Consider the following 16,284-nt stretch of genomic DNA (forward strand, 5'->3'; position numbering starts at 1 on the left):
TAATCAAAAGAAAAACAATAACTGTCTCTTTTATACTCATAAGCTTGACCGAGAGAGACGGACAGTCTTTTCGTGATGTATTTGTGATTGTATTTCAGTTTGACATCACGTCTCGCGCTTATTCACAGACACTACACAAGCACAAAGTGTAAATGTGTTGAAGCCGCCAGCTTTAGATAACATACCTATACTTGCATGTTCCATTATGCGGCTTAATAAACGAAGTATAAAAAAATCAAGTACATTCAACGTCAAAATATAATACTTAAAGTACGTTTTAGACGTATATACGCGTGGCACTAGGGCGAGTTTTGAGTATTCTTATACCGGTAAATAGTATGTTAATGGACGGATCAATATAATAATACTTAAGTAGAAATTCTTTGGAGTTAATTCAATAAATAAATTACTCTAAATTTTCTATATTAAACAAGTTTAAATCTATCACTTATAGTTGAATGATAATTATTATTTAAAAATATATTTGATTAATTCAGTCAATAACAGTCTTCAAGTCGACGCTCTTAAATATATTCTCATATGCAAATTCTTAATGAAATATCAATAGATTAAAATTTCTACAAAATATTTTAATTGTAAGGAAGACATACCGAAGACAAACATTTTCAGACCACTAAATCTAATTTAATCGCTCTTTATGTTAGGTAATTTAAACATTCATCTTGATTCTAGATGCAAATGTCTAGCTTTTATACCTTATAATTGTGTTTTCATTAATTTTTTTACACATTCGGTGAAAGTACAATTAAATTACACATAGAGTCATAAGCCTACAATTCTATGTCTGTTACCATATATTAACGTATGTTAACAAAAAAAAACAACTACATCGGAATTTATTTTTACAAAATTGTATCAGTGTATTCACACTATAACAATAGGGCACTTACGTCCTTTTACTTCTGTACTTGTGCTTCTTATGTGAGGTTATATAACCTTGCTATATATTTTTTATTAAATTTTTTTGAAGTTATACTTCTTTAGGCCCGTTATGAAAAATTGATGAGAGTGAAATTTTACGATGCGCGCGCACCGTGACACAAAATTAACAGAATGAAGTTGCCCACGGAAGATGCTACGGCATTGGACATAATTTAAAAACAACATTCGAATAATAATAGAATTTATGTTACACTTAATGTAAGAGAATAGTAATAAATATTTATTTATTTAATTTTTCAAATGTAAACTGAACTTTATTGACTATAATGACTCCTTTTCCAGTCTTTGATTATTTAATTGTAATTAATTATTTGCATGCAATCAAAAACTATTTTTAATAATGCCAAAAAAGTATAACTTCTTACGCGCGTACATAAGTACACGCACCCTTTTTTTTACTCATTTTAGGCCTAACCAGTTGCAGTTATAGTGTCTCTCATTTCCCTGCCCTTTGTCTCGATGGGAAGCGCAAGACACGCCATCGCAGCTAATATAGCAGCGAACGAATACACACCCGTTGCTATCACTATCGAATTTTTTAGTAGAACCTGTAACATGTTTTATAATTAACACGAAACTTAAACATTCAAAAAAAAACTGTTTACACAAAAAAAAAAAAATAGAAATTACAGTACCAGGCCATTTATAAGTCGCAACGTGGTTTAGAAAGACATAATCGGCTAGCTTCGGGTATGTAGAGCGTCATCTCTGTCACACGAAACGAAACACGTTGAACTACAGCGACTAAATTACCGGGTTGACAAGGGTGAGAGAGACGGCGCTATACAAAGCCAAAGTTAGCCGAGTATCTCTTTCTAAAGCACGATGCGACTTAAATGTTAGAGTACTATAATTAGAGTTTATAAAGTTAGTCTAAGATAAACTAATGTTTTTTTACTAGAACACTTTTTAAGTTCTTTTGACTTGACTAGTAGTGAATCTATCTTTTATGGGGCTCCATAAGACATACCTGTGCGACATACGGGGTGACCATTGCCCCTAATCTGGCAACACCACTACAAGCGCCTACCGCTGTCGACCTCAACGCCGTAGGGTATACCTAAGATTGAAATAACCATAACAAAAATATCCTTTTTTTATTGGTAAAAATATAAATACTAAAAACTCTGACATATATTACGTTAGGGAGCTTTAGGGAGAGGATTAAATTACGCGTTATTGTTAATATTTTTTTCGACTTACATCACATAATAGTAACTAAAGAGTCACTAGGTGGTCACGAAACGTTTTACTATACTTGGGTACTGAATAACGTTACGGCGAGTCCAAAAATTGCGTTTCGTAATACTTGAACGTAATATAAAAAAAATTGTTTCAGTTTAATAATATCATTTTACATACCTCGGGTGTATAAACGTAGGCGGCTTGGAAGAGTCCAGCGATGATACCACGAGCGAGAAATAAGACGCATGTCAGGAAGGTACGGCTAAAATAAAAGGTTCAAATCCGTTTAAATAAAACTTCTTAAACTAAAATTTAAAACGTTACGGATCAGCGAGAGCCCTTGGACTTGAGACAAGATCACTTTTCGACTTGCGTGACCCACTAAGGCCAAACGAATTTGTATGAAAATGGTCACGTGACAATGCGTGAGCTAATGTCATTTCCATACAAATTTGTTTAGGCTTAGTAAGTGACGAAAAGTGGTTGTCTCAAGCCTCTAGTACGATAGCTGACTTGTGCACACTGCGCTGACATGAGTCTATTTAGCTAATTGCTAGCATAGATGGCGCTATTTGCATAAGAATAGAATTTAAGACGGAGAATAGAGATTTAAAACATCTAATAATAGAATTTTCTAGAATAGAGAAATTTTATTTTATTTTGTAAACCATAATTTCCATAAAAAAAATTGGGTTTAGCCTGTCAATAAGTGATTTTGCCTAAAGCCCATTGTATTGGGGGTTTTCATAATTGGAAGCCCGCGACGTAGATATAAAAATACTTGAAACCATATCTGTTATTTTAAAATATATAATAATTATATTATAATGTCTTCAAGTTCAATTCATATGCAAATAGCGCCATCTGTACTCTCCATTAGCTAACTTGGCGCAGTGTGTACCTGAAGCTATCTATCCTACAAGGAGCTTGAGGCAAAACCACTTTTCAACATTGACCACAAACGAATTTGTATTAAAAAGGTCACGTGACAAGTCCCAGAACCGTATAATTATTATTATCTTAAGTTGGTTATCATAAATGAACCAAATAAAATTAAAGGAAAAATTCTATGAAAGACTAGGCGGAATGGTCGAAAGACAAAAGCCTGCGCCATGGGCGAAAAAAAAAAGTTCTTTATTATAGATCAAGATTATATATAATATCCACCAGAATAATTACCAGTTTTATACATTAAATAATTATCGCACAATCTGCGTATGATAGATATCGTATTGAGAACACTCAGTTACTTTTATAGATTGCAAAAACCCAAGAACTTTGTCAATCTGCAACAATTTACATCTTTGAATACTCACTTGGTGTTATAAATAAGCAGACAAACGCACAAAGCGAATATAAGAAACTGGATCGCCATTGTTCTTTTCCGTCCAAACTTTTCAATTATAAATATCGTTGCGAAGATACCTGCAAAATTATAATACTATATTCATCTTAATACATATATAAAAATCGGGTTTGGTCTTTTCATGATTTTTGGTTATTGGGTATTACAAAATTTACGAAAAAATAAAATAAAATAAATAAAAAATTTATGGGTTTTGTAACTGTCAAATATTTTATGGTCATCCCGTCGATACAATAAAGTTTCCCCACAAATTAAACAAGATACATCCACAATATTCGGATAATGGCAAATTTTTGATTTAAAAAATGTAAAATATGTCAGTTAGTTAATACAAATTTACATTTACATATATTGGTTGTCAAATATTTCTGCGTGCGTTCAGAAATGTATATTGTGTAAAGTAATGAAAATATATCTCTCAAATATACAAACAATCAAGGCACGTTGTAACGATGAGTAATGTAATTCGGTGGCTGTAGTGAACTTACAACTATATTGAATTCATTGCAATACTTTCATAAAATCATAAATTCTGGATTAATATTATTTCCAAACCAATTCGATTGAGGTTAATTGAGGTTAATAAATATGGGCATGGGCATATTTTAAATTTAACCGCCTAATGACTATATACGCTTTGACCAACCGAAAGTACTTGCGAAAGAAAAAAGATTCTTCCCAAGATTGGTACGCGAAGCCATTGAAATCAAAAATCACCCCAATTTCAATAGAGAAGACGGCCTAAAATTGTCAAACACCTGGGATCCAATAATATCCAAATTAAAATCCCTAGATAAACAATCCGCGAAAATAGAGGACACCGTGAGCCATTTCTGCCAAAACGCTCCATCTTTTAGTCGATACCAACTCCGGGGAAACAAATACAGATGATACAACTTTTTCTAAAGCTGTGATACTTTTTGACATTCTACACCTTTTGTCTTCAGTCACCGTGACCACGCACGCTGTAAAGCACGCGAAACGTCGGTTAAATTTGAAATTATGAAAAATAATTGTAAATACATAACTTAAATCCGGTAAAAAATTGTTTTATTATCAAATGTGTGAAAGTTATGTCAATAAAAGACAATACTATGGGCATTGTCAGATGAACCCGTTTATCATATAAAAAACATACCAGGAAATTCAGCAAGCGTGGTCCACAATAAGTCCATATAGTCTGTTGTCTGCAATGGACGGCAGTCCGCAGCACACGCTTCTTCGCTACCAGAGGGACCGGTTTCAAAGAGTTCCGTCGTCATCAGTACTAGGCCGTAATAGCAGAAGGCACACGACATCCTATTAACAAAACACGGATAAACTATCATTTGTTTTTTATACTTTTTTTAGTCTTCATTTTCACTTTCACTTTCAAAAAACAGATATTTATAGTCAAAAGTCAAAAATCCACTTTTGAACGTCAAAAAAAACGTATATGAAATGCTTCTAACTTTACATTTAGTGCCAGTTCTCAAATCAAGGGCGTAGAACGGAAGAGTAGAACTGGCAATAAACTCTCCGCCACTCTTTTTAATCGCCATGTTTTTTTTACACAACGTTTGTAAGGAGCTGCAACCATTACACCATGTTCCACATGACATCTCTAAGTAATTAATAATAATAACATAAATTAAAAACAAAGATTTGTCCTCTATCAGCAGGAGGCATGGTGAAATAGGAGCACGCACTCACATTCTCGTAGGAACACGCAAACACATAATTGAAATAACTAACATCACCGCATACACGTATTCAAGTACGACTAGTCACCACAAGTAGCACCCGTTCACGAGTATGACGCATGGCCAACCACCGGCCCCCTCGCCATATTTTCGGGAGAGAGACAAACCGACGCATGGACGCCGCCGCAAGCAATGGCATTTAAGCGAGCATGACAATCTTTGAAATGTGAACTTGGCTATAACATACAAAATTGACTTAAGATTGAATTAAGTTCTATGGCGGTTGTTGTAAGAATGTTCAACTATATGTTAAATGAAACACTTTGTTGAAGCTGGACTAACAAAAACCTAACTAAATTAAAGGGTTATTAAATCTAAGTGACACTTAAGTTTCCTATAAAGAATATAAGTAGTCGACCTATTGGACATTATCGGAAACCAGAATGTTATATTACAATTTATGAGTGTGGGAAAAACTAATAGGCTTTTGGCTTTAAGTGTGCGATAATTGCTAACATTTGGTTAGCGTTTCTTATTATTAACTATAATTATATACATAACTATAGTTACATACATTATGAACTGATAGTGTGTAAGGGAGCGTTCAAGTATTACGTAACGAATTGTGGGGGGGGGGGGGTCCTTTTGTAAAACGTTACGATGCGGGGCGGGGATTACGCGTTATTGTTAATATTATTTTCATCTTACACCACATAATAGTAACTAAAGAGTCACTAGGTGGTCACGAAACGTTTTACTAGACTTGGGAACATACTATACTTGGGTACTGAAAAACGTTACGGCGAGTTACATGGGGGGAGGGGGGGTTTCCAATAATCTATTGCGTTACGTAATACTTAAACGCTCCCTTATTGTATGGAAGACAAGCTAAAGCCAATTGATTTCGAAGCTTTAGGGAGTTTGTCGTTATATCGAGTGACGTTACATGGAGTTTACACTGTATCTGAAAATATGATGAGGCCGAATCACTTCTGTATAAACGTCAACCATACTTACCAAATGACCCAAAGCAGGAGGCTTGTATTCCTTAAGTGCGGGATGAGCAGATGTTTGAGTCTACCGCGTTGTCCTATACCCACTGAATCGTCACAAACCAGTCTTCCTAATAACATCGGCCGCCCATTGTCTTGGGCTATCTGAAATTTTTTGTTAATATTATTTTAAAATAGTAATAAAAAATAATCCAGGAGTGCTACAAGGGCTTAGATTGCATCCATTTTTTATTATTTTTATTTCATAGACATATCTTATCAGTCTTGTGTCTGACTCGCGATACATGCCGGTTTCCTCATGTTTTCCTTCATCGTACGAAGCGAGTTTTAGATGCCTACATAGACAGAAAGTCCTTGTTGCACAACCGGGGATCGAATCAGGGATGAGAGTCGGTGTAGCCACCAGGGCAACACATAAAATAGTTGTAAAATTTAATAAAATAAAAAAAAAATATGTAAGTCAGATAGATTTTTGATCATTTTGACGTGATAACGTCTTTAAAATCGTTTTAGTCGGGTGACATGTTCAGAAACTTGTGTCACACCAAAACCTCACGAGCGCGATCGCAGGTATAACGAGAGAGAGACGGACCGATCTCCCGTCTCATCTCGAGCGCTGCCAGTCATTCCGTGAATGTATGAAGAAAAATGTAGGTATATCATAGTCGAATAAGTAAACTTGTCATTTTACACCCAAAATTTATCATCAAAAGTGTGAATAAAACGATAGATGCAATTTAAATTTTGAAAAAATTGTTATCTTCATTAATTCCTTACTTCCCAAAAACTTATATCACCAATAAGACGTTATCACGTAAACATCTCGATCGTAAACCTACTTTACAAACAACCAATATTTTTTTTATATATATATAATTCTACTGTACTACTTAAACAAGAGGAGTTCAAGCTGGACCGATTTGAATGAATTGTGTTTAGATGCACACATCAGCCCGTCAGATGACGCTGCAGTCGATATCTAGGTTATTTATCTATAAAGCAAATAAACAGCTGCTATATATATAAATCATCTGTGCATGTGTTCGGAATTTAACTCCCTAAACGGCTGGACAGATTTTAATGAAATTTTTTGTGTGTTCAAGTGAATTCGAGAATGATTTACATTATTATTAGATACATATATTTACTTGTTTGCAAGACGTGTGTACAGGGCAACGTCTGTCGGATCCGCTAGTAAATTATATGTATTGATATTTACAATGTAAGCTAGTTTAAATTATTTACACTTTTAAAAATTATGGTTTGAAATGTAATCCACGATATGGTACTTCGAAACATAAGATTTCGGATTTTCTATATCTATTTAATAGAAATGATGATTATTTGGTCATCTGACAACAATATTTTAGGGAATTGAATTTCATGACAAGGAATAGTTTTTAGACTCATACGAACGTTTCATTAACTAGTTATGTAGTTTCATACATTCGTACATACATACGTTGTCATTTAAAAATTTAATGTAACACGAAAATTGTCAAAGCGTATACGTCAAATGAAGGAGTATAGAAAATCTAAAATCACTAATTATGTAGTATTTTAATGCTATTTCAATTTTAATTATAATTCACATATAATTACTTAACTAATGTATACAAAATATTGTAAAAGCATTATTCTCCTAACAAAACAATGCTTTAAAATAATTTTTTAACTATTAAAGTACATTGTGTCTCGACCAAGGAGGTTTCAATTCAATTTAAGTACACATAATCTGTGGTGAAAATTTAACTCCACCTAACATTCTAGAAACTGACGAATAGTCTTTTGCCAGAAAAATCAAGAAAAGCGTACGACAAATGTTACCAAGACTTTATGACTTGGAAACCTATAGCCATGAGATTAAATAAAGTAGTGTATGCAACTGCATATAATTAGGTATTACAACAATCGTGTAATGTTATTTTGAAAAAAACTGCACTCACGTTTTAATACCCTCTATTATATGACTGTTGCATAAACTACTATATTAAACGTTCAAAAGTGCCAATTTCGGTGGTCTAATTGGAATAAATGATTTGACTATTGCTACAAAAAAATACCTTTTCTAGCGTTGCCAATGCTTTATCAGGCTGTCCACTTGCTACATGGAATCGTGCGGACTCTGGAAGCCACTGAAATATAAAAAATACAGATAAAAATATGTTAAATTTTGTAGAAGACGGAATTACAAAGACGGTGTTGGTTTTCTTACGACCTAACGGGAGGATCCTCGACCAGTCCTACTACTGACTGGTCCGAAGACCTTAATGGCTAATACCGAGAAGTCGTATAATATATCCTTAGAGATCAGAATAATTTTATTAGCTTATTGCTATGTACATGTAAATAGTTAAAATTAAAGTATAGCTATAGTGTTAATATATTATCCATATTTTTATTCACATTTAAAAAACTAGAGTACGCAACTGTCAAGCTGTGTTATCGAAATTTGCTTGCTTCAGATATCTTCAAATAGTGACGTTACTGAAAGAATCCTTTGAACAAATGGTTTCAACCTATTTCTAAACTTCTCATATCTAGATGGTAAGTGTCCTAATTTTTTAGTTAGTTGTTAAATATCAGATATCCGTCTTGAGTTAGTTGTTCCTAATTGAAGACAGATATCTGATATTTAAAGAATTTTGGTCTTGTAGTAATGTTTTTGAAAACAATACTTACTGGACATATGATAGCAAATATGAGCAGTGGAATTGTGGAAATCGCCAACAGCCAATGTACTCCAAGGGTAGGCATTACCACTAAGGCCACAGCTACTTCTAAACACGCACCTAGCGCCCAAAAACACTGAAATATAAAAATTATTACCTAAAAATAATAATACATAGATTCAAGAAATCATTACTTTAAAATATGTATTCCATTTAATTAAAAATAAATAATAGTTTAAAAAAACTAAAAAACACGCCTTTAAAGCACATTAAACTAAAAAGTGAAAAATAATTCCTAATTTAGGCTGGAAATGGTAAAGAACAAAAGATACTGGTATTATTGTGAAAAAGGGTGGGGCGCTCTGCGCCATATTTTTCGTCTATCGAGCAACCCAATTCGAATTATTTTTCACTTTTTAGTTTGATGTGCTTTAAAAGCGTGTTTTTTAGTTTTTTTTAACTATTATTTATTTTTTATTGTTTTAGTTAAAAAAATTTTTTTTTTCGGATTATTGCATTGTCATCGATCTTTGAAAGGTGCGCAAAATTTGAATAAAATCTGTCCGTTTAAAGTGGGTCAAAATCGAGTCCGAAGGATTCGGTTACATACATACATACATACAGGTGAAGCTAATATAAAGCGTGTAAAAAGTAATAACAGTAAATCACGGTGTCAGAGCAGAGCAATCAATAGAGCAGTGTTGCACTAGAAAAAATTGTCATAATCTACGAATGTATAAAAGACATTTCTTCATTTTTGTACATGTGTACTGTTGTTAATAATAACAGTACAGTGGCGCTACAACTCACAGTGGGTGAGTAGTAGCTGCAGATTGCAACTGTTTCTTTGGTAATTTTTATTTCACAGAGAAGTAGGTGTTCCATTGATCCATGACCTCGATGAGGGTAACTTAAGCCTTAAAACTTCTCTCATAAATAACCATGATTGTCCGATAATGCGTCCTTTTAATCATTTCAATAGAAAATGTCAAAATTGCTAAGAAATATAAGTACTTACGTCCAGGAGTACCACACACTTCGCGCGCTGTTTAGTTGGTAGAAACTCTGCGTACAATGTTACACTGAAAATATCAAAGTCATTTCTTAATCATATTAGTATGTAATCAATATTAAAATAGAATGATCTAAATTTACATTACGTTCCCTAATCAGACTTTCAGAACTCTCCGACACTCTTTTTAATCGCCAAGCTTTGTATAAGGAAAATGTAAGCTGCTTGCTTCACTTGAAATATTGAAACAAAATATTATATTAAAGTTAAAAACGCTTAGCACCAGTCTAAATTAACAAATTAGAAGCACGCACTGACGTTATAGTGAGAACAAGACATAGTCGAAAAAAATGACTGGTTGAAATTATAGATAATATACGAGTTCAAGCACTCGTTAATGAGCACGACGCATGGCCAGCCGTCGCGTCCCCTACGCACATATTGCAGGGAGAGCGACAAGCCGATGCATGGCCGGGCATGCCGCCACCACAAGCAATGACATTTCAGTGAGCATGCACGCAGCTACAATTTTATTCATAAACACTAAATGAGTCACTTAACAAAAATTATCTTCTATCTCTTTCTATCAAATTGTGTTTACGTCGAGGTGAAAAGAGACACATGAGTATTTTAGTTAAACATTTATAAAAAACTGATGGTTACATATTGAACCTTTTTGTTAGAATACATAAAAAACCATACATATATACATATATTGTCTGCAACATAGTATTTGACTACTTTTTTCCTAAATTATTAAAACCGAATGAAATGGTTCGAAATTAAATCATGTTTGCGTATATATTTGGAATAATATTATGTTTTAAAAAAACCTTCGCAAGTCATTTTAGAACAAAATTACTTAAAACTTATGCAACAAAATATTTTCTTTTCAATTCAAAAGATAAATACATAATAATACTAACGATTGTGGAACGCATCCTATAGCAAAACCAACAAGACCTCTCAAAAATAGAAGCCATAGAAAATTTGGTGCGATGGCACTGAGTAGACCATAGTAGAATAGTAATACACCACACATACTGAGAGCCTGAAAAAAATTTATTAACTCCTATAAACTTCTACTAATACTACTTATTATTATATTAATCCATTTGGTTTGTTTTTTCTGACCATACTTTTTGTGTCTTTGACGACACATTGGTCTAGTGGTTAGTACCCCTGACTGCGAATCCATGGGTCACGGGTTCGATCCCCGGCTGAGATGATGATAGATGTGATGAGCATTTGGTGTTGTGCTTAGGTCTTGGGTGTTTAAATATGTATTTATATGTCTATCTATCTATAATATGTATGTATATCCGTTGCCTAGTACCCAAAACACAAGCTTCACTAGCTTAGCATGGGACTAGGTCAATTAGTGTGAATTGTCTTAAAAAAAAAAATCTTTTTAATGAATAAAACATACAGGATACTATTGTGTAGAAATTTTACTATCTTTTTAATTACACTTATAACACTAAATTTATTTTAAATCGGTCAGGCTATATCAGCTAGTGTGCCAGCCAATAATTGAGTTTGAAATAAAAGCAGATAACTAAAGGAAGGTCCTGTCTTAAGGGACCAATTATTGTTGATGTACTTACCGTTTTTCTTCCATATCTATCACTTATGTTTCCCCAAAAAGTGGAGCTTAACATCATGCCCATAAATACCACTGTTGTTGTTAAGGCTTGCTGGTACCTGAAATATGCAATGACTTTTAAATATTTTTATTTAAAAATAAGAAAAATTAATTATTCACATGATCAGACACACAATGCATCAATTGAATTTAGATCTTTTATAAACTATGCACAACCTATAGTTGATAGCAGATGGTAGCCTTATACGCTTACTTTCATTCAAACATTTAATTAATTAAATAAATTTATTTCAAAGTACGAATCCCCAGGCTATCTGCCACATTCATGCAAGCTATAGAGGTAGTGAAAACCTTTATAGCTTTGTATTTAAAACTTCATGTAAGATATTAAAAGGCATACTTGCTAATATTCCATTCACAGTGGAGAGCTGGAGAAAGTATACTCAATATTGTCATTTCCATGGAATCAGCCATCCAACAAAGACCAGTGAAAAGTGATAATTTAACTTGGAACCAGCCAAAACCGAGGGCATTTACTGCTTGGGTAACTGTAAAGGTGTCTGAAAGCCAATTTAATAAACTGTATAGTAACATTCTGAGATTCCATACTCATTTTCACTGTAGCACATACATGATACTTGAAGGTGAGGTCAAACTTTCAAACTTAAGGGAAATGGTAAGTATTCTGCAAAAAAAGGAGGTTTTTCAAATTTAACAAAGGTGATTTAAAATTACTATCAAATCTTGGTTTGTGAATGATATTTGTGTGTAGGATCTTCCGGAAAAGTATACGTGTGCTACGTACCATCTGGTACCACCGAAACTGAAGCCATTTCGATTTCTTGTGGTGGTGGCATAGGAACCACGGGTTGCCGTAGCTCTTTAGCATTTTCGTCAAGATCTTGATAACCTTTTGATCGACGCATTATACAATTTTTTTTAGATGTGACGTGGTTTTAATGTAACGGTAAAAATTCACTGCTATGTTATACAATAGGAAGTCCTCGTAGAAAATCAAGCTATAAAAACTTCCATAAGAATCTTACTTTCACTAATAAGCCAATTATAATTAAAATAATAAAAAAAATACTAATTATACTTAATCTATAGTAAAACTTTCTCTCGTTTAATTTTTAAGTTGTAAGTAAATAAACAAAATTCCCGGACATTTTACCGAAATAACAAGTTACAAGACAGTCGGTAGTCACAGATGACGGATAAGTTATGGTAGGTGTGTGTATAGGGTCATCCGTCACGGCGATGTCAGTAGTGACTAGTGACGTCTAACAGTGACCGTTGTATATACCTATCTATTATTTGTCAGCTATCAATGTACTTTTTATTGAATTACTTATTTCATATCTGGCTTGACAGTTGACTATTGTCTTCCAACCAGCCAACGTCACAGGAGCGACTATTTTATCTTGTTACCGTAAAAGCTAGGATGCTGGCGAGCATTAAGTATATGATTTGCTCGTATTGATAGGAATTAGATTAGAAGAAAAAAAACGACAAAATTTTCTTCATGAATTAAGGTAGTACGTTGCTGCGTTTTTAAGCTACAGGGGTTTAAAGCTATAAAAAAATTTGATACTAAATCATTTTCTCGTGTCTGCCTCTGGGGTTAGTGGTCAATGTTTAGATAGCGTAGAAAATCTATAAGATATCCAGGACATCCATTACCACAGAAGGTAGATGTAAAAATGTAAAAAGAACGCTCAACTAAATGTGTCGGTTAGAAACAAAACTAGTCAAATCCAAAAATAAAGATTTTGGAACCGAATGTGCCATTTGTTTCGTTAAAAAATCTTGTTTTTGTTACCGGTATCAAAAAGAGTTAAATCAAAAGCAATTCGTAGAAAAATCGATTCGAAATCACTGCTCACTATCAAAAATGGTCAAATCCTTTAAAACTTAGAAACAAAATCGGTCTAATCCGTGTAGCCAATCAGAAGCTAGAACTATCTATGAAAATAACTGCCGTTTTGCAGAATCAGAAGCTTTTGGATTGTGGTTTTGTATTTTAGTCGCCGTTTTTAATTAAAATTTGGTGTTAAATTACAATTAAATGGATAATTTAATAAAGGAAACGACTCCCCAGCTATCACGGAAAAGGACGCAACAAAAAGCGGATTGGAAATGCAATAAATTGAAGAAGGAAAGGTATGATTGTGGTGCTTTGATCACTCACGCTGCCCTTCATTGTCAGTTGTGCTCAACATTGTTTCATAATAATTCTATTACGTACAGGCGACGTGTTTTATTTTGGATCAGCAGCTACTGAATAATTTACTTTTTCTTACAAATTCTTTGTTTGAAGTATTCTTTATCTGTGTGCTGCGAAGCCCAAAGGTAGAGCTTTGTATTTAACTAGTATGATATTTTTATGCGTCGTTATAACGCAACGCAAACCCATAACTAAAATAACAATACTATAGAAAAATGATGAAAATACTAAATAATAATCGTAGAAAAGGGGTCCTATATTTTTTAATAATATTTACTTATTTACGATCGTTATTATTTTAGGTACACTTCAAAAGAGCTACCAAATTTAAAGCTTCCATGTGACCACTACACAAAAGCATACAGGTGCACTTCATTGAGTCATGCTGATATAATAGCATTTAATAAAGCCTTCTATAAAAAACCGGACAAAATTTATCAGGATAATTTTATAATTAACCATACGAAAGTTACTACTACTCAGCGACAACGGCCAGTAAATAATCGTGGCAATAAAAAAGAAATGTCGGTAACGTACTTTGCACGACGACGACATAATGTTCTGATTCCAATTTGCAAACCCACATTTCTATCTATTTTAGCTTTAAAGAAAGGAAGAGTGACAGGTGTTATTAGTCGACATTTCAAAGCAATGGGTGAATCTGCACAAGAGAATAGAGGAGGGCGGCGTAAAACACAAAAATATGCACCTAAGAGGGAAGCTGTCAAAGACTTTATTAAGAAGCTCGAGCCTTTAGAAATACATTACTGCAGAAGTAAAATAAAAAGTAGACAATATTTGTCATCTGAGCTCAGCATTAGTAAACTTTACAAAATGTTTATCGCAGAAACCGTGGATGAAAATAAAAATATTAAGGCATCTTACTTCAGACAAATTTTCAAAACCGAATTTAACATAGGTTTTGGATCCCCTCGTACAGATATGTGCTCCACTTGCATAGTTTTACAAGAACGACTAAAACATGAAAAAAATAGTGAGATAAAAAATAAATTAATGATTGAGAGTAGAATTCACAAATTGAGAGCCAAATCGTTTTATGCTTTATTAAAACACAACAGCGAAAATATTTTAATTTTAAGTTTCGATTGCCAAAAGAACCAACCGTGTCCAAAAGTTCCCGATCAAAGTGCATATTACTCGAGGCAGTTGTATGTGTACAATTTTACGGTGGTAATTGGAAATTCAAAATCGCCATTAACTGTTAATAACACGTTTATCTATACCTGGACTGAAGACGTTTTGCCGAAAGCATCGAATGAAAATTGCTAGCGCTGTTTTTCATTGCTTGAATTCAATTTTTCTGAGTCCTGGGTTGGAGCATATTACACAGATTCGTTTGGTAGCAGATGGGTGCAGTGGCCAAAATAAAAACCAATCTGTTCTTGGTATGGCAGCTAAATGGTTACAAGACTATGCACCTGTACACATTTTGGGCATAGAAATAATGTTTCCAGTTGTTGGCCATTCATTTTTGCCACCAGACAGAGTTTTCGCAAAAATTGAAAAAGAGATAAAAAGTCGTGAGGTAATGACTTGCCCTGACGATTATTACGAAATTTTCATCCGTCATGGGACTGTATATTACTTGGGACTTGATATAAAAGTCTACGACTGGAAACGACTGAGGTATTAAAAACTACAACTAACATGCACTTTTCGATTAAAAAATGTAAAAGATTTTTTTTTAAAAGGACTCGTGACCAACAAAATGTTTACATTCGAGCGGAAGAATCTTATCTAAATATGTACTGTAAATAAGTATCAAAATATATGTAAAGGAAAAAAGAAGGTTTCTGCTATAAATCCAGATGTGATTAAATTATATGTGGACGTTAAACAAGAAAAATTAAATGATGTGAAGAAATTATTAACCACACATTTTGGAGAGAAGTGGGAAGAAATCTCAGATTTACGATATTACAAACAAGTAATATCAAGACCAAAATCATCTACTGCTCATGAACAGGTTGTTGAAGACTGTGATTTCTTTGAAGAATTACCAGCCATAGTAGTTTAATAAATTTAAAAACATAAAAATGATGGATAAAAATTAAGATTTTTCATATAAAGCAAGATTGATTATGTACCAAGTTGTTTATATTTATTGTTACTACCCAACCGACCCGACCCAAATAAATATTGAGAACCCCTGACATGATATTGTTTTAGCATCAAAGTCAGTCATATCCATGCTATTAAGGATCAAACATAGTCAAATCCAAATACATCAATAACTAAACTAGTCAAATCCATAGCTTGGTTTCGAAATAGGTCAAATCCCAAATTTAAATTCAATTATTTTGATTTTTTAGTACAACGGTCATGTATTTTTTTTTTTAATTTGTAAGAACATCTTAGACGAAGCCATAATGATTCAAACTCTATAAACAGCTTATGCAAGGAGAACAGAATAAAAAGTCGTTGATTCCCATAAAAACTTCCAAATGGATTTGACCACTTTTGTTTCTAACCGACACAAATCATTTGCTCGTAGCAGTAATTGTATCCATTCGATTTATTAGAACCCCCTGAATACA

At 33.4% G+C, this 16,284-nt stretch overlaps 2 protein-coding genes across 2 annotated transcripts; one reads left to right on the forward strand and one right to left on the reverse strand.

Annotated features, from left to right (window-relative positions):
• Window positions 1–1,271: 1,271 nt before the first annotated feature.
• On the reverse strand, window positions 1,272–12,680 carry LOC125059923 (synaptic vesicle 2-related protein). The gene is made up of 13 exons (XM_047664622.1): window positions 12,305–12,680; window positions 11,900–12,059; window positions 11,501–11,597; window positions 10,820–10,944; window positions 9,900–9,963; window positions 8,892–9,017; window positions 8,273–8,344; window positions 6,214–6,353; window positions 4,653–4,813; window positions 3,465–3,573; window positions 2,326–2,410; window positions 1,934–2,023; window positions 1,272–1,511 (listed from the first exon to the last, which is right to left on the reverse strand). The coding sequence occupies exons 1-13, from the start codon at window positions 12,423–12,425 to the stop codon at window positions 1,374–1,376; spliced, it is 1,488 nt and encodes a 495-aa protein (XP_047520578.1). The 5' UTR covers window positions 12,426–12,680; the 3' UTR covers window positions 1,272–1,373.
• Window positions 12,681–13,225: 545 nt separating this feature from the next.
• Window positions 13,226–15,764, forward strand: LOC125059761. The gene is made up of 3 exons (XM_047664310.1): window positions 13,226–13,662; window positions 14,029–14,873; window positions 15,526–15,764. The coding sequence occupies exons 1-3, from the start codon at window positions 13,568–13,570 to the stop codon at window positions 15,762–15,764; spliced, it is 1,179 nt and encodes a 392-aa protein (XP_047520266.1). The 5' UTR covers window positions 13,226–13,567.
• Window positions 15,765–16,284: the final 520 nt, after the last annotated feature.

Source organism: Pieris napi, chromosome 20 (genome assembly GCF_905475465.1).
Source record: "Pieris napi chromosome 20, ilPieNapi1.2, whole genome shotgun sequence".
Classification (NCBI taxonomy): domain Eukaryota; kingdom Metazoa; phylum Arthropoda; class Insecta; order Lepidoptera; family Pieridae; genus Pieris; species Pieris napi.